We start from the raw sequence: 24,294 nt of genomic DNA, 5'->3' as shown, positions 1-24,294 counted from the left end.
ACAAAGAAACGCTGCCAGGGAAACTACAACAAGTGTGTTGGTCTTAAGATGCCTGTCTCAAAGATGTGAAGTGGTGGGGGAAGGTGAACCTTAGAATATCCAGATTTTGAAACTCTCATTGTGGTTGGAAGTTGGCTTGTTTTGTGGGTTGCCGTCGGCTTGGGGGCCCTCGTCAGCCATGTGTAGTGTGTGTGGTTTCCTGCCTTGCCGCCCTTTTCTCTGATTCTATAAATAACCAGATGAAAGCGGAGTAGTGAGCTCAGCTTAAGTTGCCAGATGCCTGAAAGTTCGGAAAAGTGAATCTCCAACTTTCAGTTTCCACCTAGTTCCTCCCCACAGCCTCTAGACACTGTTCAGGCTTACTTGGCCATCAAGCCCAAACTCCCTGAAGGTTCTTCAGAGTGTCAAATGGCCCAAGGAGGTTTGTGTTCTCAGCTTTTATCTACACAAAGACCTTTCAGGCTCACCATACGGAACTCGTTTTGTGGGAATGGCTTCGGGAGGAGACAGCCTCCTAGCATGCAAGGCTCTGGACAGATAGCAGAGCCACCTGGACCCGTCACGGCCTTGTCCTGGGCAGCAGTGAGAAAGTCCCTGGCCCTCTGCTGCCGCCTCTGTGTGACAGGAAAACAGAGCTGCACTTGGCTTTCTGACTAATTTCATTGAATCTTTTATCAGTTTTAATCTCCGTTTTGATAGTGCCTATTGAATGTTAAGGAAACTCTGATGTAAAGAGCTCTTTTGTAATGTGAATGCCTATTTTCCGTTTTATCTGTTTTTAAAATCTCAGTGTTTACACATTTTATTGATATACGCCAGGCAGTACATTCTGAGGTTCTGGTAAGCCAGATTCTGAGCCTGTATTTTCTGTTAGTTTCAGGCATGCCTTAGCAGACTTATGGGTGTATGAATTTAAAATATTTTTTTGCACCATAATTTTAAATGTGTCTTTTATTCCTATTGTTTTCATGATAGTTTAGCTCTTGGTTCAACTGGAGGACTTGTAGTCTAATTTGAAGAAGAAATCAGACATTTTTCCTTGAGGTTCATAAGTGCTGAATCAACTGCTACTTTCTAAACTTTTTACATGGTGCTCAGTAAAAGTTCTTGAGCGATTCCAGGGTTATAATACCAAGCTCTAAAATTAAGACTTAGAATCAGAGTTTTCCATTGCATCTCAGGGATTTGAACAGGATCAAGTGGAGGGTCTTTTTGGCAGAGAAAATGCATTGTCCATGCTTCCTCAGCGAAAGCTTTGCAATCGTACATGCTTCAAGCATCACAATACCTTTGAAAATTACATGGAAAAATTAATCTGTATTGCTAAGTTTCCTATATTTGCTGTAAGTGTAGGCAAGTATGTATTTAGTTCTGCATGCTTTAAAGTAGTGTATTTGTTGAGGGTGCCTTAAATGATTTCCAGACTGCATCCCTTAGCTGTGTGTTACAATGACCTTGACTTTGTCTTTGCAGCTCGGGGTGTGGTTTTCTCTGGGCTGTGCCTATTTGGCCTTGGAAGACTACGGAGGTTCCGCAAAGGCATTTCAGCGCTGTGTGACCCTAGAACCCGATGTAAGTTTGTTTGGTCTTGTTTCACTGTTACAGCTCCCTGGGAAACTTAAAAAAAATGGTCACGGGGATTTATCTGAATGCCAGAGAGAGGGAAAGCGAGATCTTCCATCTGCTGATTCATTCCCCAAGTGGCAGTATCTTCCAGGGCTGAGGCTGGACCAACCAGGAGCCAACAGCTTCATCTGGGTCTACCATGTTTGTGCATGGGCCCAAGCATTTCTTTCCCAGTCCAATAGCAGGGCACTGGTTCAGAAGTGGAGCAGCCAGAACTTGAGCTGGCGCCCAGGTAGGCTGCCAGCATCACAGTCAGCAGTTCTACCTGCTAGGCCACAGTGCTGGCCCAAGCTCTCTAATAACCTCTGAGTTAATGGAATCATTCCGTATAGTTCAGAGTAGTAATTCCTTTTGTGTTGGAAGAAAGTAAATATTTGGAGAAAGGTCATGCCTCAAGCAATATGATTTTTTTAATATAGTAGCCATGTTAATCAGGATTTCATTTAGGAAAAAATTTTTGATAAAATGGTTTTTAAAAGTATACTTCAGGGCCTGGTGTGGTGGCCTAGCGGCTAAACTTTTCGCCTTGAATGCCGGGATCCCATATGGACGCCGGTTCTAATCCCGGCAGCCCTGCTTCCCATCCAGCTCCCTGCTTGTGGCAGTTGAGGACAGCCCAAAGCCTTGGGTTTTTGCACCCGCATGAGACCTGGAGGAAAGTTCCTGGCTTCTGGCTTCAGATTGGTGCAGCTCCGGCTATTGTGGTCACTTGGGGAGTGAATCATTCGGGCGGAAGATCTTCCTCTCTGTATGTCTGACTTTGCGATAGAAATAAATAAATCTTCAAAAAATAAGTAAATAAAAATAACTTTATTAAGTAAATAGAAATTCAATTTTTTTTCCATTTAGTTGTTCTACTTATATTAATTCTTTTAGAATAGATATTAGATTTTTTTTCACGTTTTTTTTTTCCTTTCTGTTGAAATGACTATGCGGCAGTTCCCTTCCTTTGTTCTAGTAAGATAGGATCTTTAGAAATACATTTGTCTGTTTATTTTAATAGTTGACAGAGAGAGAGAAGGAAATCTTCCATCTGCTGATTCATTCCTCCAACCAGGCAGGGTTGGGCCAGGCTTAAATCAGGAGCCCCCTCGGTGCCAGGTGCCCCATCACTTTTAGGCCATCTTCTGCTGCCCTCCCAGCTGCGTTAGCAAGAATCCTGGATTGGAAGCAACAAAACAGGGACTCAGATGGGCACGTTATGGGATGCTGGTGATGGCTTAATCGGATGCGCTGCAGAACCAGTCCCTTTGAAGACAGTGTTTTATGCTGACTGATTTTAGATGCTACTGTAATCATGCATTACATTCCTGGGGTAAATTCCACTTGATGATCATGTGCAGTCCTTTTAAACTGCTGCTCAATCTGATTTGGTAGTGTTGTATTAAAGATTTTTGTGTCTGTTTCGTGAGGAGTATGAATCTGCAGTGTTTTGGCCTCGATTTTGGTATCAGGTGATACTGGTTTTATGAATAAGTTAGGAAGTGTTCTCTCTTTTGTTGGAAAGTTTGTGAAGGATTGTATTAGTTCTTACTTTTGTAAAATTTACCAGCGAAGCCCTCCAGTGGTGTGGCTTGCTTTGTAAGACATTTTGATTCCTGAACAATCATCCTGTTTGCACGTAACACATTTATTCAGTTTCTCTGTCTGATTTTAAAGAGCTCTGGGCGGCTGCTGGTGTTGTGGTAGAGCATGGTCAGCCACTGTTTGGGACAGCTACGTCCTGCGTCACGGTGCTAGCTGGAGTCACAGCTACTTCATGTCTAATCTGGCTTCCTGCTAAAGGAAGATCTCGTTTTGTCTCTCCCGCTCTGTCACTCTCCCTTTCAAAGAAGTAACTACCTAAATAAATAGAACAGGAGATTTGGCGGTTTGTTTCTTTCTAGGACTTTGTCCATGTGAGCTAGGTTATATAACGTGTTGGCTACGTTATTTATTGATATATAATTGCTCATAGTATTCTCTTAATAATATTTTGTAAATTAGTAAAATTAGTAGGAATGTCTTGATTTTAGTAATTTTAGTCTTTTTTTCTTCTTGGTCAGTCTGATTAAAAGTTTATCAATTTAGATGAATTCTCTCTTTTTACTTTTTTTATAAATTTCTACTCAAATTTTGTGATTTCACTTTGAGTTTAAAGTGTTAATGTCAGTATTCATCAAAACTATTTTCAATTGAAATTATTAATTGAAAATAAAGATTATGAAGGCAAATCAAGTTTAAAATATCAGAAGGCTGAGTGGGCTAGCATCTCGTATTGCAGAGACGGTTCAAATTCCAGTTGCTGTTCTTTGATCCAGCTCTCTGCTAATGTACCTGGAAAGGCTTCAAGTGACCCAGGTCTGGGCTCTTGCCCCCTATTTTGGATATCAGAGTTTTTAGTGTTCTTCGCTCCTCTGGCCCAGTCATGACTGCAGTAGTCACTGGGGAGTGGACCAGCGAACAGAGGGCTCACTGGCACGAACTCCCTCCGTCACTCCCCATTTTACAAATATAGAAGTAAATTAAACTTGTGTTTCTGTATTCTACCATTGAAAACTGGAAAATAAAGTTAAAATGGCAGGTGTAGGGCTTGGCGTGGTGGCCTAGCGGCTAGTCCTCGCCTTGAACACATCGGGATCCCATATGGTGGGTGCCGGTTCTAATCCCAGCAGCCCTGCTTCTCATCCAGCTCCCTGCTGGTGGCCTGGGAAAGCAGTCAAGGATGGCCCAAAGCCTTGGGACCCTGCACCCACATGGGAGACTTGGAAGAAGCCCCTGGCTCTTGACTTTGAATCGGTTCTGCTCTGGCCGTTGCAGCTGCTTGGGGAATGAATCATCAGATGGAAGATCTTCCTCTCTGTATATAAGATTTTGCAATAAAAATAAATAAATCTTAACCAAAAAAAATGACAGACGTAACATCAAGGACAATACCTAACAATTTCACGTGTAGTTTTTTTTTAAAGATTTATTTTATTTTTTTTATTACAAAGTCAGATATACTGAGAGGAGGAGAGACAGAGAGGAAGTGGAGCCGCCGGGATTAGAACCAGCATCCATATGGGATCAGGGCGAGGACCTTAGCCACTAGGCTATGCTGCCTCCGTCCTATGATTTGAGCTTTGTGCCTTAGATGACCATTACAGCTCTCCTCCCTGGCTTGTTCTGAGTGCCCTCAGCATCTCCATTCAGGTTGCAGCTCTCTGGTGGCTGTTTAGGAAGCTGTTGCCTTGCCCCGGTACAGCTTAGTATTGACCTTAGGGCCCACGATGGGTGTTCAGGGAGATGTCTGGGTTTATTCTCTGTACTATCTCCTTTTCCAGTTACTTTGTCTTGTAGGTTCCAGTTACCTTTTTGTTGAACTCTACTCTTTTCCCTTACCTCAGTAAGGCTTGCTGTGCTTTAGTTTCTGCCTTTCTGTGCTGCAGCCCTGAAGGTGCATATGGATAGAATGCTTGGTTGATTGTTGAGATAACATGCAGCATCATACTCAGGAACCATGTTGGCTAAGTTTTCAAAAAGAATTGTTTCCCCATAATGCTAAGGGAAATGAGCCAATCCCAAAAGGTTAAATACCACATGTTTGCCTTGATTTAAGATGATATGATGTTATGTATAACATGTTATGTTTTGAATGTTATATGTTGTGTATAAACTAAAATTGAAGTATAGGTGAGGTGGTCACAGAAGGTGGCTGGGAACTCGCATTTACTTTTAACATATTGGTTACTCATTACTATGTCAATTAATTCCATAGTGATGTAAATTTTTGCTGATGGTATGTTGGAGCTTTCAATTGACTGGGATAATACTCTGCTAGCTCTGTCTTCAGACCAGAGAGGGTATACCTAAGAAGCCGTTGAACTTGACGGGACAATAAGATACTGGACTCTATGTTTGGTATACGCTTGCAATGGGGGAATCTCAACTGAACTTGAGCTGTGGTTATGCAACAAGGTGGAGGAATCCACCATAGTGGGAGGGTTTGGGGAGGGGTGGGGAGAACCCAAGTATCTATGTAACCGTGTCACATAATACAATGTAATTACTGAAGTTAAATAATAAATAATTAAAAAAAAAAAAAAAGAAGAAACGTAGAAGCATGTGAGTGATGAGTTTCGAGGGACAGTGGTGACATTTATCATTATGTAGGAGCAGAGACTCACACCAGAGAACCAGAAAGGTAATCACCCTTTTCCTATCGCGTTAGGTGAAAAAATGTTTCCTTGTTCAGGTTTTGCCAAACACATTTAACTTGAGAGCTCAGCCAATTTAAGTCTTATTGAAAAACCTTCTTTTTCGTGTCACATGGATAACAAAGAACCAAAGTCACTGCAATTCTTAACAGCTGTTAAATTGCCCATAGAGTGTGACCTATTGCTGAAAGACAGAAAAAAGAAACTGTTGTGTCTCTTTAGAGAAAAAGAAAACACTCCTTATTTGAAAAACCCCAAATAAACATTGATTTTCGAGAACAACAACAACAACAACAACAACAACAACAACAACAACAACAAAAGAATCATTTCCTATATCTTGCCCAGTTACTTTTTGTGGTAGGAGGAGTGGTGTGAAACCATCTTTCCCATGTCTGAAGTCCAGTGCCACTGCCTTTTTAATTTTGTGTGTGCTACTTGAAAATTAAGTGAGGAAAGAAAATGAACCAATACGATTCATATCGTTCTTGTTAAAATCAACGTTTATATAAAGTCCTTGTTACTGTGTTTGGGTAGAGAAATGGGTAGAAAAATAGGTTTGAGAGTACTGGGGAACAGATTCTCATTTTATTCTGCTAGCTGATAAAAAAAGGAGAGCGGTTAAATGACAAAGCCTTTAAGATAAGGAAAATAATAATTTACATGGCCTTAGATTCGTTATTAATCTGTATATATTCTGCAAATTATGTTGTAAATTGTCCAACTGTGGTGCGAAATTAAATGCAAGAAATGAAACCTTGACTAAAATTCAAATTTGTGCTAAAATGGGTAGGTTATTGTATTGACTTTTTATCTTTGATTATGAAAGTCAAGTTTAAATTAAACTAAATTAGTGTCATTGACCTTTAAGCATAGCTTATTGGAAATTGAAATTTTTTTTTTTTGGAAATTGCAATTTTCATGAGCATGTTTATGACCAAGAATATGTGTTGTATTTTTGGTCTCAGAAATTATTTCACCTGTTTGGGAACAGTCAGTAATTGAATTGTCTCTCTTTTCAGAATGCTGAGGCTTGGAACAATTTATCAACTTCATATATCCGGCTAAAACAAAAGTAAGTGTAACAGATAAATATGAAGAAAATTGCTGCCAAAATCGCAAGTAAGATTTTAACCAATGAAATGTTGAAACATTGTGCCTTCCTCTTAATCTTTTTCCATTTATTTACTTATTTGAAAGGCAGAAGAAAAAGAATGACCATTATAGCCAGGGCTGAGTCAGGTTGAAGCCAGAAATTTGGAACTCAGTGCTGGCCACCCATGGAGGTGGCAGGGACCCACCAACTTAGGCAGTTACCAGTTGCCTTCCAATGTGTGAATTAGCAAGAAACTGGAATTGAGAGCAGAGCTGAGACTCAAACCTAGGCACTCAAAGTAGGACATGGGGCATCCCAAGTGACGTTTTAACCACTGTGACAAATTGCTTGTTGTAGTCCTTTGACTTTTAGTGTGTAATAAAATAAGAAATATTACCTGAGATACTTATTCCATAGTAAAGTTTTTCATCCTAGATTTCATTACATGATAATGCAGTCATACTTTCAGTTGGAAAACTCAGTTGCTGAATTTTTAAAAAGGAGGGCTTGCTCTATATTGGGTGTTATTGAGAAATGTACATAAATGGGAAAGTGTATTTAAAAGATAAGATATTATGCCATACTATTAGGAAATTGGTTTGTAGTATTAACTGTATGTCAGAAACAGCAAGTGAGAGGATGAAGAGGGCTGCAGTGGTAGTGGGGGATTTTTGCAGAGTTCTTATGTGCAAGGTGCTCGTTTAGTCCTGTGAGGATACTGTGAGGAGAGAAGGTGAGTGGTCCTGATTCATGAATGCTTTTGAGGGAATGTTAGACTGAAGCTAGAAACATGAGTTGGCTTAGACTTGAGGTGGTTAGAAGAAATAGATTAAAGCCTCAAGGCAGGACGAAGTAATAGGAATGAATGAAGTAGCTGAGGAGGCAGGGTGTAAAATAGTCCAGCTAAGACTAACACAAAGTCTATAAGAAGAGATAAGGTTGGAAAGGTAGACAGGAGTCACACTGGTATGATGGTTATCAGCTAGCAAGACAGAGATTTCCACAGGATACTGTCATGGAGAAAGAAGCCTTTTAGGAAGATTGACCTAGTGGCAGCGTGGGAGGCAGATTAGAGAGGAAAGGAGGCTGGGAAACCAGTTAGGAGACAGCTGTGGAACAGTCCAGGCATGAGATAACTAGAGTGGAAAAATAAAGGGCAAATGCCAAGCAGTTTATAAGGGGGGCAACTGACAGGGCTGTTGACTGGCTATGGAAAGGAAAGGGAAGAGACAGGCTTGCTGCTGCCAGAGTTTCAGTAAATTCGTTGGAGAATGGATATGTCTCTATTTTTCTTTGGCTTTATTTTGAAATTCAATTTAGTTTTTATTTGTGGATCATAAAATTGTTTCGAAGACATCGTTCTATCCATGTATGCTGAGGTCAGGAAAAGTTTCTTTGCATCTTTAATGCAGTCTCCATAAATGAAGCGCTGCTTGTTTGTCTATGCTCTTGATTGCCACTGATTGTGTTAGAGCTCGCTGGGACCATTTTGATTTAAAGCAACAGGCAGGGGAAAGGCCTATCGCAGCTGTAGGATGAACTCAATGAGTTTTACTCTTAACTCAGAGAATTTTGTGCAGTAGGCCTTTTCAGACACTGTCTTGTCTTCCAGCCAAGGAATTTTACTTTCCCTATTTTGGGGTTCTTGCATAGTGTTCTCCTTTTGATACATTCTTTTTCTTGCAGGTTGCCAAATAGGTTTTTTTTGTAGAGGTGAGCTGTAACCATCCATCATCCTTGACCTTTTACTCTTTCCTCTGCTGCTGCTGACAGCAGATTTTGACTCATGAGATTCTGTGCTTCTCAGAAGAATCTTACTCAGGCCTTGAAGTGACCCATTGTCTCTTTGTTATTACAAACTTCTTCACGAAGTGCTTTCTTCCTTGTTTCTTTTAATTTCCATTATGTCTCATGTCCCTTCAATCCATTTTGTATATAGCATTCACAGTATAATATCTCTACCATAATGAGTTTGGTAAAAAAAAAAAAGTCTTTATTTCATCCTTATTAAAAAGATATACTACTCAAAAAGGGAAAAAAATTTATTGTCAAGATTTTGAGGTCAGGAAATTATGATTACAGAATAAAAGGACATACAGACTGGAAAAAAAGATAATCTCCATGGTATGGGTTACTACTATTAAGTTCTTTTCGATTAAAATAACTTCACCCCTGTTCCCTGGTGGATGGGAGAACTGAGGAATCTCTAAGCACCACTGTTAGAGATAGTTGTTGTCATGTGGGAGGGAGAAGAAGGACAGGTGGAGAAGAAAAAGGAAACAAAAAGCCCATACAATCTACATATGGCCAAGTTTGAAGAATTGTTTTTAAATTCCTTTTTATTTTTGTAAGAGGAGTTTTTTGTTTTGTTTTAAGACTTATTTATTTTCATTTGAAAGATTTACAGAGAAAGAGCTTCCCTCCACTGGTTACCTACCCAAATGGCTGCAATGGCCAGAGCTGAGCCAATAATAAGGCAAGAGAAGCCAGGAGCTTCTTCCAGGTCTCCCATGCGGGTGCAGAGTCCCATGCTTTGGACCATCTTCTGTTGCTTTTCCAGACCACAAATAGGAAACTAAAGGGACGTGGAGCAGCCAGGACACACAAACTAGTGCCCTTATGGGATGCTGGCCCTTGTGGGTGGAGGCTTAACTAGTTCAGCCATTATGCTGGCTCTGTAAGAGGAGATTTTTAATAGTTATTTCAGTTATTATAGATGGTGAACCCTTAGTCTTTGTTCAAATAAAAATGATTTTGTATTTTTTTTGAGTGGTAGTTTAGCTGGTTATAAAATTTTAGGTTGAAAAAATGCTTTTAGCATTTATATAAATGTAAATGTATATTTAGTTGGACTGGTTTTGTGGCACTGGTTAAACCATTGCTTTGTGATCCCAAGTGGTAGTACTGGTTGGAATCCTGGCTACTCTGCTTCTTATCTAGCTTCCTGCTAATGTACTTGAGAAGACAGAAGATGATTGCTCAAGCACTTATCAGCCGCATGGGAGGGAGACCCTGATGGAATTTCTGGCTTCTGGTTTTGACCTGGTTTATCCCTGGCTATTGGCATTTGAGGAGTGAACCAACAGATGGACAGTCTCTTTCTCTTCCTCTCTTTCTGTTTTTCTATATTTCTGTCTTTCACAGAAAGAAATAGTTTGTGTGTGTGTGTGTATGTATTCTATCTTTTATTGCTGATAAGATATATGCTGTTTTCTAACTATTCTTCCTTTGCACGTTTTAGGAATATACTCTACAAAATCAAAATAAAAAAGGAAAATTGTAAAAATATATTCTGCAGATTCACAGAATGTTTCAACTAGTTGGTTTATCTTTATAGTATTTGATATATGGAATATACTTTTGATCATAGAATTTAAATCTGTCTATTCTGGAACATGTCAGCTGTTATGTCTTTTCAGTATGTAACATCCTGACATAGTCTGCATTCATTTCCTGTTAAAGCTGTCTCAGATATATGTTTGAGCCTTGCCTCTTTTTTTTTCTCCTTATCTTTTATGCTGTTATCTGAAGTTTGTGTTAATGCTTCAATGTTGTTTTTCAGTTCATTCACTAGGTTTCTATTTGCTTATGTGCAGACCAGTTTGAGAGTTTTGTTTTATTTTAATGTGTCTTTTAATACTAACATTTTCAGTTCATTTGTATTCCCATCTCCTTGTTTCTTTTCTGCCTTGTTTTGTTTTACAGTTTGTTCCTTTTAAATGTAAATTATTTATCTCTTTCAGTATTCTAAACACACTAGTTGAAGAATTTCATAAGTTGTTCCTTGAAATTAGTGTTATCAGTAATAAATGTATGACTGTCCTTCATGGCATAGATTTTACTCCCCCTGCTACAGGGGATGGTAGATTTGGTGTGTGGATTCACTTAGAATATGAGGAATTTTTGTTCGTTTTTGACCTCCTCCCTTCAGGTTCCTCCTCTAGTGCCTTGCTCATTCCTCTTTGTCTTGCAGGTTTGCAGGTGAGCTTGGCCATCGGACTCCAGCCTGGAGCTCAGATAAGCCTTCTGTAGTGGCTAATAGGCAGTTAAAGAAAAAAGTCCTGAAACCATCTTGGAATACGTACAGTGTATTCCACAGGACCTGTCAGTAAACTTTATAGGGAAATATGAAGCAGTTTGATATTTGGGGGGAGCTTTAGTTCTGTTTATTAATGTAAAACTTTCAGAAGCAGTGACGGTCCACATTTGCATTTGGTACACACCCCTAGCTGTAGTTTAATAACAAACAGTAAACTTGCTCTCCGTGAAATTTGAATTTCTTTTCTCCTTTTTTTTTTTTTTTTTTTTTAATTTGACTGTCAATAGGGTAAAAGCTTTTAGAACTTTACAAGAAGCTCTCAAATGTAACTATGAACACTGGCAAATCTGGGAAAATTACATCCTCACCAGCACTGATGTTGGGGAATTTTCTGAAGCCATTAAAGCTTATCATCGGCTCTTGGACCTACGAGACAAGTACAAGGATGTTCAGGTAGCATATTTATATTCTATTTCAGTTTATATTTGACATTAACTCTTGCTTGTGTGAAATAAAATGCTCTCTTGAATATGCAGAGAAGAATTTGGTAAATCACATGTGATATATGAAAATAATATTTTTGTTCTTATCAAATATTCTGTTACATATTAATTCTGGAATTCTAGCATTAAGATGTTTTTGTGTGGTCATAAAGTTAGTATTAGGGTGAGTCAGTTCTGAACATCTGAAATATGATTTACATATATACAATCAGCTTGCAGAAACTTAGTAGAATGCTGTCTATGTTACTTATTCCTTTGGGCCTCTCAATTTGTTCTGTGACTTGTAGTAGCTGGACTAAATCCCATGCTAATTTATTCACTTACTTAACAAGTGTTTTTTACATATTTTCAGATGGTATGAAGGATATAGAAATGATGCCTAACATTGTATTTGTACTATTTATTGAGATTGTCTGCTTCTTGGTATAATGAAGTTATTGTTGCAGGAAATTCAAGAGTTTTGGAGGGACAGTGTTGGGTTATCTGAAAGGTGGGAGAAAGCAGCCTTTTGGGTGTAATTGTAGTTGCAGGCAAGTGTCTAAAGATAGGACATGTAGGAGCTTATTGGGTATGAAATAAGGCTAGAAACGTGTTACCATTTTATTTGCAGTAATTAAACTAAACTGTGCTATTTAAAGTAATGAATTTGGAATTATAGAAAATAAGAAATAACAGCTAATACCTCACTAGTCATAAGACCATTTACTGGGCCGGGCACCATGGCATAGTAGGCTTAGTCTCTGCCTGTGGTGGCAGCTTCTCACATGTCCTATGTGGGAATCCAGCTCCCTGCTCGAGGCCTGGGAGAGAAGCGGAGAATGGCTCAGATTCTTGGTACTCTGCACCCATGTGAGAGACCCAGAAGCTCTTGATTTTGAATCAGCTCAACTCGTTTTGAGGCCATTTGGGAGGCGAACTGTGGAGACAAGAGTTCTCTTCCTCCCTCCTTCCCTGCCTCTGCTTTTCCCTCTCTCTGCGTCTTCCTGTAACTCTGCCTTGCGAATAATCTCTTCATAAAATTTAAATGGCTATTTATATCTCAGTAATTCCAAAGTTCAGCTTATTTGGACCATGTCTTAGAATTATAGTGCTGGACTTGAATATGTGATCTTATGAACCCAACTAGGTAATTAGCCAGGTTGTTTTAAAAGCCAGGTTCTGGACACTCCGTTTCAAAGCTGTCACTTCAAGTAGAAACATTTACTCACAGGAGTTAATTGACCTGTTAAGTTACTGTGCTTGGGGGGTATGTGTGTGTGTGTGTGTGTGTGTGCGTGCGCGTGTTTGCTTGGTCCTTTCCAGACATCATACTGAATATTTTTGCTCTAATGTCATTAATATTCTGTCATGTACTTCCAATTTCTAACTGATCTGCTTTTCCTTCTGGCTGCATTTCATCTTTAAATTTAAATTTTAACTCATAGTAATCCTTCATATTCGCTAGAGATCTGTAGTAAGAGACTCACCAGTTTGATGTTTTTGGATTCTGAGAAAATTCTTATCAGCCATTCATGTTTGGCACCAAAAAAAGTTGGTCTTCCAAAAAATTTATAGGAAATAGAATTGAAAGACAAGTTTACTTTGATAGAAAAAAACTAAAATCCATGGATGACGTTCACTTTATGTGAACTTATTAGAGACTCCTTCCCAAGCATAGATTTCACAGTATTTGCACTGGAAAGATTCTATCTTTGAATTTTCACACAAACCTTTTGAAGTTCATTTACGTAAGAAACTCAAAAGGCAGAGTGGAGGTCTCTTTTCACCCATAGGAAGCGGATTTGTGTAACCATCAAAAGAAGGAGCCTTTTCTATCTTCTGTCTCTGTCATCCCGTTTGCCAAGGAAGGCGCAGAGCCCGTCAAAGTGGTACATGGTGAAGTAATGCTAGCGGTTACTGAGGGCTTGGTCTGTGTCAGACGCTATTCTAAGCCCTTTACATGTATTAGCTCATTTAATTCTCCGCACAGCTGTGAGGGACATATTTGGCTCCCAGAAGATGTGTCTAGCTCTGGAATGCATGTGCATCTTCTCTCTTGTGTGTTTTCAAAGTTCCTGTTTCTCTGTCACAGAAAGTTAAGAAGACATCAAGGTAGTGCTGGTTTTTCGTTGACTCAGTTGTATCTCGTGTGCCAAGTCTCCTTGCTAAGTCATATATTCCAGAAGAAAGACAAGGTGAACTGAAGCAGTTCCTGTGCTGATTTCATTGTAGTGACCTACAATAAAATCGATTGCAGACCAGGCCCTTTCTAAGTACAGTAGCTGAAAAATATGGGAGAATTTTCCATTAACTTCCTTTTTATTTTTTAATCTCCTCGCACCCCCAGTTAGGAGTCTCATTCTTCTCCAAATGGAAAAAAAAAAATCTTGTGTACAGTTAGATGCTGCTGCTGAATTTGAGTATCTGTAAATGCATGGGGAGAGAAGAGACAGAACACTCCATTGGGCATCGTAATGGTAGATACCAATCAGAAGAACTCTGGTAAAAATAATCGAAGTGTACTTAGTTGACCTAAAATAGAGCTTTCAGTTGCTGATCTGGTGTCTTATCCCATGTCCAATGCCCTGAAATGATTAAGAACATTTGGTTAGAAATTTTTCAGAATACTTTCCTAAGAAAAAAGGACTCAAAATGCGTAGAACTTGAATGCTTCAACTTAACTTTTAACTGGTTTTTTCATACATATTCATACCCTCTCCCCCCAGTCTTGGGTTATTGTCAGCTAAAGCCACGTATGTATTCTGATGCTCATTTGAAGTTTGTCGTTTTTTTTTTTTTTTCTGGAGACCAATTTTTTTTTTTTTTAAGTTAAAATATGTTTTTCCCCTTGGAATTGTTATCTCAGTTTCAAAATATAAAACAAATTTCCTCAGTGCAGTTAGATTTCATCTTAGCAGGAATGTTTCAGTGAGTTTAAAGTTCACTTTAAAAGTTCAGTATGTTCAGAAACCATCAAGGATGGCATTCATGTTCTTGAAACTTCTCTCAGGAAGAGGTCTTTCTAGGTGGAAAGTGTTGCTCCTAAACCAAGTGCTTGGAGACGCATGAAGTACCAGAAAGGTGCCACTTGTTATGGCTTTTGGCTTGTTTTTTTTTTGTATTAGGAGTTTATTGAGGAAGTTGAAGATATAATGAATAAATACCCAGTGACTTACTGAGGTCAAATTGTTATTTTCAGTACTTTATAAAGAAAAATTTCAGTGTCCAGATGCAGAAATAACCACCGAAAGGTGATTTGCATCAAAAAGAGTTACCCTGTTAAAGACCTGTAAGCTTTTTTTTTTTCTTCAGATTTTTTTGTATTTATTTGAAAAGCACAATTAGGGCCCAGCGGCGTGGCCTAGCAGCTAAAGTCCTCGCCTTGAAAGCCCCAGGATCCCATATGGGCGCCGGTTCTAATCCCGGCAGCTCCACTTCCCATCCAGCTCCCTGCTTGTGGCCTGGGAAAGCAGTCGAGGACGGCCCAGTGCCTTGGGACACTGCACCCGCGTGGGAGACCCGGAAGAGGTTCCAGGTTCCCGGCTTTGGATCGGTGCAGCACTGGCCCGTTGCAGCTCACTTGGGGAGTGAATCATCGGACGGAAGATATTCCTCTCTGTCTCTCCTCTCTGTATATCTGGCTGTAATAAAATGAATAAATCTTTAAAAAAAAAAAAAGAAAAGCACAATTAGAAAAAGAAAAGGAGAGAGAGAGAGAGAAAGAGAAAGTAAGAGAGTCTACTCATCTGCTGGTTCACTCTCCAAATGGCCATAGTAGTTAGGACTGGGCCAGATTGAAGCCAGGAGCCAGGAGCTTCCTCTGGGTCTCCCATGTGGGTGCAGGCTGCTTTCTGCTGCATCAGAAATGGAGCTGCAGGAACTTTACCTGCTGCGTCCCAAAGGTAGCCCCAGCATCTGTGTTTAGAAGCGTTGAAGACTCATCATGGCACCGTTCAGCCTCTGACAGGTGGGACAGAATCACCGTAAGATGGTGAAGTCGCCGCTGACCGAAAGTCCTGGGGGTTCCTGGTGGCCTCCGGCGTATCTGGCTCCTGGCATGTTGTTTCTGTGCTTTCTGTCACCCAGCCAGTCCTGCCAAGGCAACTGATGAGTTGCCTGCAATCTTTTTGTCTTGTGTAAGAAAAATTTTACTTAGTTTTACTTTACATATATGGGCAACAGCTGTCTTTCACAAAAATCTGTTATTCTAACGTTTGACACTGCCTGACCCCATCCGGTCTTAATTTGCTGTGAAAGTCTCTTCTTGTCTTTTTCCCTCCTATCTGCTTATAGATGTGGAATATATCATTTTAAGTTTTTCTAGTTGTGTGTGCTTATTTATGTGTGACTGTGTCAGTTCATTCTCATTTTAATATTGACATTGGATAATTAACTTAAAAATATTCCCTTTTTGGGGGGGTAAAATATTTGTGATAACAAATGAGTGAATAAACTACCTGTAAGAGGTTCTTTCTTTCTCTGTGTGTCTTAATTTTGTTTAGCATGTGGATTGGTAAAATCCAGGAAAATGTTTTTATGATAGTCTGTATTCATGTCTGTACTGTATATGCTTTATTTTATCTGTACTGAAACTTTTCTCTATATAATTAATGCCTATTTAGTGTTACAAACATCTTAGTATATGTCCTTGTTTCTTTCCCCGAATAAATTGCAATACTGAATACTGCATCTTTTCATTTCTTATTCCTTCTTCTTGATAACTTGGCAGTCATTTTGGAAAAAGAATTCAAGTGTTGCATTACTGACACCTCATTGTCTGTTTATATGCTGGAGTAAAGGGAAAGATTAACATGTTTGGAGTGCTATATTCCTACTTAGAGTCATCTTTTATTGAGCATATAATAGTTCAGACATATGCTAAAATTCCTCATTTTAACTTTGATGAATATGAGACCCCAGAGAGCATATGTACGTTGACCCGTTTTATATAGCTTGGAGGAACTGAAGATAGAAATCACATGTAGGGGTGCCAAATTATTCTCAATGAGTCTTGACCTAAAATCTTTGGGAAGATTTGTTTTAAAAGTGAATTTCCCAATAATTTTAATGTGTCCATAAACCATATGTGACAGAGACTTTTTAAAAAAATAAAGTCTAATATACACATAATAAAATGCATAAATCCTAACCATTAGTTTGATGTATTTTTGCTATTATATATTCTTATGTACTCAACACTCAGAATAGTAATGGACATTTTCATTGTCACAGAGTGTTCTCCTATGCCCTTTTCCAAATAACTAAACTTTAACCCCTCCTAGGCAACTATTTTGATTTCTGTTATTGCAGGTATGATTTTTCTTGGATGTCATATAAAAGAGATTATCAGATAAATATTCTCATATATTGATGTGGATCTTTATGTGGATTTACAGGGCTTTTTTGTTTTGCTTTGGTTGGTTTGTTTTTTTGTGGAACAGAGGAGGGTGGTATTGTGTAGTGGGGTAGGTTGCCAACCACATTGAAGGTTTGAACAAGGGATGGCTGAGATTGACCTGAAAGAAGAAAGTGGATCTATTTCATGTAAAATGTAGCTTTGTGATTTAGGTTTTATGTCTATTTTTTGCTGCAGCATTACAAGCTCAGCAAGGTGTCGCGAACACCGAGCCCGGTCACTCAAACAACGCCACCAGTCGAGAGAATGTATGCTTGCAATCAGAGCTTTATTCAGGCGAGCACCCCAACAGGATGGGGAAGCCACCAAGAGCGCTTCTTAGCTTATCTGTCGTGGAAGCCTGCTGGGCGTTGGCTCCTGTCTGGTGGGAGCCTGCTAGCTTCTGTGAAAGCCCAACAGGTTGGCTCCGGTCTGGTGGGAGCCTGTGGGCTTCAGGTGACTGGGACCAAGGCATGGGTTTATATACAATTCAGGAGGTCAAGCCATTAGTTGTTTACAATGTTTTTGGTTGGTTATTACTTGTTTACAAAGTATTTCCATTGGTTACTTTCACTTTCACAAACATGTTTACTTATTTTTAATTGGTTATAACCTATCTATTGGTAACACTCTTTGCTTTTTCTTAATTGTGCAAAACGTTTTTTTTACATATTTGTCAAAACATATTTTTCTTCTTTTATCATTTTTAACAGAACTTGTTTTTTTAACCTGTTTACTTGCATTAGAGCTTCTTGACAGGAGTGATATGAGAGGTGACTCCATTTCATCAGTAGTCTAGGAAGATGGAGTCACTTCTGTTCAAGAGTTCCAACATACATACTATATCCTTTATTAAGTCACAGCATAGTTTACATAAAAGGTCGATTATTGTAGCTATTTCTAGATCATCAATCTCAGATAAAAGTGTAGTAATATTAAGAATACAAATAAGATTATTGATAATATTACTACCCATATTTCCCATGGATTCATTTTTATCTATACCCATTCAGGTATGTATTGATGGAGCAGTGTAGATGTAGATGGGAGTAAGTAAACACTTGTAATCAGACTGTTCCTATCAATAGGTAAACTAACAAAGCCCGTCTGTGGCTAATAAATAGTAAAGCCAAAGTCTTCCCTATTTAACATAAAAACTTTTCCACACCTGCAAGTTATTTTTTTTTAAATGTGTGTATATATGTGTTTATTGTTGAAGGCGTGAAAAAAGAAAATGTTGAACTGCCTGCCTGTGTCTGATAATGGAGTTTGGGGAAGCCAAGATCAAGGTTATCGGACTAGGAAACAGCCAGCGAACAGCTCCAACTGGAGCAGGGAGTTAGCCAAGCTGGAGAGGAGGGAAATTGCTTAATTCCTGGCCTGAGGCCTCCTGGAAGTTTTTGTAATGGGACTTGAGGCAGTCCTATTCCTTCCTGCCAGGAAGACCTCCAGGAATCAAAGGGCCAACACCTTGTTCTTTAGGCCAAGCTTTTGCTTGAGTTGACCAGCAACTTCAAGATTAGTGTTGGGGTAAGAGTACAATAATGTTTTTCTCTTTGTGCAAATTCTTAAGCATTAATATTATCATCACTGCTCCATCTGAGATGCCTTTGACTTCATTAATCTCTGCTTAATGTATCTTGTATGCATGGTCTATGATGAAAGTGAGAAGTAAATTCACGATAATGAGGTACAAGTTCAATATCAGGTAGCATGGCGTCATCTTGCGTAGAAGATGCTGGGTTATTTGTGATGATTAAAATGAAATCCTTTGTTCGTCTTCAAGAAGATCTTTAATAAGATCATCATGTCATACACTTTAAAAGACCGAGTGCAGTAGGGGTGATGACTCCGAAGCACCATTCAGAGTCCTGTATCCAATAAAACTGTTCTCTGCATGTAAAGAGATGAAGATCCATCCAAATGAACAAAAATGAAGGGAGTTCATCACCATTGGAACTGCTCTGCAAGAAATACTCATGGAAGTTCTAAGTCCTGCAGGAAAAACAGAAGCTACATGAAGAAATAAACATTTCAACAACACTGAAAACATGGGCAGTAATAAAATCTAGTATAGACGAAGGATTCCTATCCATAATCTGAAGTGCTCTAAAATCTACCATTTTTTTTTTTATTACAGAGTTCTAAATTAGGAGTGCTGAAGTCCACTTACTTGTTCTCTGTATAACTGATATGTTTTAAAAACAAACTAACTAGTTTAAAAGCTAAATTATTTTAACTTGTTTAGAATCTCACATTTTCTAAATATTTTAGAGTTTAATGCATCAAAATTATTAGAGAAAGAGATATTATATGTTTTCAAACTTTATGACAGAAGTGTGCAGAGCATTCTACCCATTTTGAGGAAGACGCAAGTACTTCCTAAGTACACATGAAACATTTTCCAGGACTGATAATAAATTGAGCCACAGACCAAATCTGGATGATTTAAAAAGGTATCACACAAAGCTACCATAGGAAGAAATAAAAGTGGAAAATTGGCAAAATTGCAGAAATTAAACAGCATTTTCTTAAATAATCAGTGAGTCAAAGAATAAATCACAGGAAAATTAGAAAACACCTACGGATGTATGAAAATGAAAACAAAATATAGGAAAACTTATGAAACATGGCAAAAGCAGTGCTGAAAAGGAAATTTATAACTGCAGATGCCTACATTGAAATACAATAAAAATTTCATTTGAACAACCTAACATTCAGAAGGGAAGAAATAAAAAAATATTAGAATGCTGAAATCAATGAAATAGAGAAAACAAAAAATTCAATGAAAGCAGAGTTATTTCTTTGAATAGATGAACAGAATTGACAAACTTAGCTACATGGACTGAGAAAACAAGAGAAGATTCAGATTGTTAAAATCAAGAATGCAAATGGGGATGTGCCTACTGACTGTAGAAAAAGGAGTTGTATGAGAACACTATGAACAATTGTGTGTCAGCAAATTAGATAACCTAGAAACGGGGAATTCTTAGAAACTCCAAACTTGGTAACACAAGATTCACAACATCTGATTAGGCCTACAGCTTGAAAGGAGATTGAATCCGTCGTGAAAGGACTCCTGCGGAAGGAAGCTTATTGATGTAGTGGCTTCACTGATGACTCCTGTGAAATATTTAAAGGATTATTAACAGTATTTTTCTCAAGCTTTCCCCAAAATTGGAATGTGAAGGAACACTTCTGACTCATCCCTAGCCGACTGAGGCTGGCATTATCCAGGTACCAAAGCCGAACACACGGAAAATGTTAGAATAAACGCTTAAAACATTCATTTGGAAATCCTCACCAAGACGCCAGCAAACTGATCTAGCAGCATGACCAAGTGGCTTTTCTTTCTGGGATGCAGGGACGGTTCAACATCCAAAAACTGATCCATAAAAATAACCACATTCATGGAAGCATAAAAACCCTCAGGAGCATCTCATAATTTGATCAATTGATGCAGAAAAAATTTTGACCATATTCAACACTATTTTGAATACAAAACTTTTTTGACCATATTCAACACTTTTTTTGCTGATTAAAAACTGTTCAATACAATAAAAGTCATACAGAATAAACTCGCAGTAAGTATTGTTTGCTAGTTGTTTACTAAAACGACAGCCATATAAGCAAATCACAACTCTGAAACAGCATTAACAGCCAGCATATACAGAGAACTGAAACTCATCAAAGGTTATTGCTAACTTTTTTAAAAAAGAGAAAGTCAGATTTACAGAGAGGAGAGACAGAACGACCTTCCATCCATCCTCTGGTTCACTCCTGAAGTGCTGAAATGGCTGGAGCTGAGCCGATCCGAAGCCAGGAGCTGGGGGTTTCTTCTGGGTCTGCTACACGGGTGCAGGGTGTCAAGGCTTTGAGCCGTCCTCAACTACTTTCCCAGGCCACAAGCAGGGAGCTGGATGGGAAGTGGAGCAGCCAGGATACAAATAGCTGCCATATCGGATCCCTATGCATGTAAGGTGAGGACTGCACCAGGCCCTAGCACCTATCTTTAACACGAGAAAAAGAACTTGAAAAGACGTTTCTAAAAAAACAAAAACCAAACACATGCAGTATCCAAAAAGCATGTGAGAAAGATGTTGAACATCACTAGAAATACCAGCAAAACTACAGTGAGATACCACCTTTTATGTGTTAGGTTGAGAATTATCAAAAAGAGAAAATAACAAACTAGGCAAGAGAATATGGGTAAGTTTGAACCCTTGTACACTGTCAGCATGAAGCGGAAATTGTGTAGTTGCTGTGGAAAACAGTGACAGTTCCACCAAAAAGTAGAAGCAGAACTGTCTTGTAATATAACAGTTCCACTTGTGGGTGAGCGACCCATCTTCCCTCTACCTTTGAAAAAAGAAAGCAAGAGCTGCAGGAGCTGTTTGTACAGCGACATTCACAGCAACGTGATTCACCACAGCCAAAGCACGCGGTCTGTCCAACGCTCCATCGGCAGGTGGATGGGTAAACCCAACGGCGCATGTCCAAACAGTGGGCTGTCAGTCAGCTACAGGGAGAGCAGCTTTGTTCTGTGCTACAGTGTGGATGGATACTGATGGCTTTACACAAAGAAAGTCAGAAAACAGGACAAATACTGTATGGTTACGTTCATGCGACAGACAGAAGATTGGTGACTTGTGGTGACAAAAATTAGAATGGTATGTGAGACTGAGAGGCAAGTAAAGCAAGAAGTTGTTTTTTAGTGGGATTAACTTTTAACATTGCAAGATGAAAAGTTATGGAGTTAGGTGGTAGAGATGGTGACCCAAAATTATGAGTAGATTTAATACCCCTCAATTATACCCTTAAAAATGGATTAAGTGGTTAATTATGTGTATTTTACTACAGTGAAAACCACTGGAAGAAAGAAATCTCGCTAAGCGTATGTATGTGCATATTTATGTATATGTTTATGATAAATGAATTCAAATGGAAGAAATATATGCTAAATATGTTTTTATCCCAGAGAAAGATTAGTAAAGTGGAAATTTACCAGATTGCTAGAACTCAGAGATTCTGAGAAAAAAAAAACAAAAGGAATTTTTATGTCCTCATTAAAGAAATATGTGAGAAAATATTTGCAATAGATAGGAGAGATAAAACACTAATAATATCTTTATTATATAAAGAGCTAACATTTGCTACAGGAATGAAAATGGAATAGAATAAAGGATTCAGAAGCAGATTCTGGTATGTTTGAGAATTTAGTACATCAGAACAATGGCATTTTAAATCTGTTGTGGTAAAAATAGGATGTTCCATTATGTGTTAAAATAGTTTGCCAAGCCTTAAACCAAAATAAATTCATATGGAGGTCAAAAATTTAAATTGAAATTCCTTAAGTAGCAGGATTATGTTGTAGGTATGAGAATGGACCCTGGAGTTAGCTTGGGTGTGCATCCCACTTCCCTGAGTCACCAACTGATGCCCTTGGGAAATTATGTATATATCATGTGTGCCCCAGTTCCATATAATGAAGGCGATGGTAGTACCTGACTTGCACGATTATTGTGGAAATTAAATTAATAATTAGGGTATTATGAGGATTGAGTCAGGACACACACACAAGTACTAAGTGTAGCTGCTGTTATCATCACCATCATCATCATCATCACAAATTTGAAACTATTTATAGAAGAATATATAGGGGCCAGCACAATAACTCCATTGGCTAATCTGCCTTCGGGCCCTGGCATCCCATACAGGTGCTGGTTCATGTCCCAGCTGCTCCTCTTCTCATTCAACTCCCTGCTTGTGGCCTGGGAAAGCAACGGCAACTGGCCCAAAGCCTGGGGACCCTGCACCCATATGGGATACCTAGAAGAAGCTCTTGGCTCCTGGCTTCAGATAGGCTTAGCTCTGGCCATTGTGGATGGAAGATCTTTCTCTCTGTCTCTCCTTCTCTCTGTAAATCTGCCTTTCCAATAAAAATAGGTGATAGAGGGCTAATCTCCAGAATATACAAAGAGCTACAAAACAACCAAAATGTCAAAACAAACAAGCCACTCAAGAAATGGGCACGGGAAATGGGCAAACACTTCACAAGGAACAAACCCAAATGGCAAATAAACATATGAAAAAATGCTCAAGTTTCCTGGCAATAAGGGAAATCCAAATTAAAACATCAATGAGGTACCACCTAATGCCAGTAAGACTGGCCCACATGAATAAAAGCACCAACAACACTTGTTGGCGAGTTTGCGGGGAAAAGGGAACCCTACTCCACTACTGGTGGGGCTGCAGGCTGGTACAGCCTCTATGGAAATCAGTATGGAGAATATTCAAACAACTCAAATTCAACATACCGTATGATCCAGCAATAGCACTCCTAGGAATATGTCCAGAACAATTGTTTTATGAGAAACCAACATGCACTCCTATGTTCATAGCAGCACAATCAGTAATTGCAAAAACATGGAAGCAGCCAAAATGCCTATCAACAGAGGATTGGATAAGAAAGCTATGGTTCATCTACTCCATGGAATACTACCCAGCTATTAAAAAAAACAAAATGCAGTTCTTTGTGGCCAAATGGGCCAAACTGGAAACCATAATGCTAAGGGAAATGAGCCAATCCCAAAAGGTTAAATACCACATGTTTGCCTTAATTTAAGGTGATATGATGTTATGTATAACATGTTATGTTTTGAATGTTATATGTTGTGTATAAACTAAAATTGAAATGTCAATGAGGTGGTCACAGAAGGTGGCTGGGAACTCGAAAAAAAAATAAATGAATCTTTATAAAGAAAGAATATATGAAAAATATTCTTATAAGATAGACAAAACACTTTATCATGATACAAAAACCGTATGTCATTTAGGAAAAGATCAAGAAATTTGTTATTAAAACCCCTGGAGGAAGAATGACTTGCGACCTGTGGCAGAGGGGCTGCCGGCTACCGTCCACAGTAGGAAAGGGCTCTGACCAGGATAAGCAGTTATTTCTTGCTTCCCAAACTAAAAGTGGGAAACAGTTACTAGGAGCTAAAGAAGTACTCTGGGAAGCTGGTTTCAGTGTTGGAAATGTCATCATGATGTTTACACTTCAGACTGTTCTGTTAGTCTCCTGGGTTGGATATAACATTACCACAAGCTTGATGTCTTAAAACAACAGTTCACTGTCTACAGTTCTGGAAGGCAGAAGAATGAAAGCAAGGATTCTGTCGCTCCTCTGAGGACTAGGAAAGATTCCTTTGTGTCTTTCTATAGTGGCTCCTGGTGTTCCTTGACGTGTGGTCATCTCACTGCAATCTCTGCATCCATGTTCACCTCCTTTGTGTGTGCCTCTATGCAAATCAGCTGTACATTGGATGTAGGCTTCATCCTGGTCCAGTATGTTTTTTTAAATGATTTATTTTATTTTCATTGCTAAGTCAGATGTGCAGAGAGGAGAGACAGAGGAAGATCCTACGTTCTATGATTCACTCCCCAAACAGCCGCAATGGCTGGAGCTGAGCTGATCT

The 24,294-nt window shown here is 38.9% G+C and overlaps 1 protein-coding gene across 1 annotated transcript in view; it reads left to right on the top strand.

The window, feature by feature from the left end:
- Positions 1-24,294, top strand: part of TTC27 (tetratricopeptide repeat domain 27) — a 148,294-nt gene that overhangs the window by 104,545 nt on the left and 19,455 nt on the right. Inside the window, exons 14-16 of the mRNA XM_004582722.2 lie at positions 1,474-1,572; positions 6,827-6,879; positions 11,227-11,392. Coding sequence (XP_004582779.2) covers positions 1,474-1,572; positions 6,827-6,879; positions 11,227-11,392 — 318 coding nt within the window. The remainder of the gene's footprint in view (positions 1-1,473; positions 1,573-6,826; positions 6,880-11,226; positions 11,393-24,294) is intronic.

Source organism: Ochotona princeps, chromosome 8, assembly GCF_030435755.1.
Source record: "Ochotona princeps isolate mOchPri1 chromosome 8, mOchPri1.hap1, whole genome shotgun sequence".
NCBI lineage: Eukaryota > Metazoa > Chordata > Mammalia > Lagomorpha > Ochotonidae > Ochotona > Ochotona princeps.
This window is presented reverse-complemented; position numbering and strand designations above follow the sequence as displayed.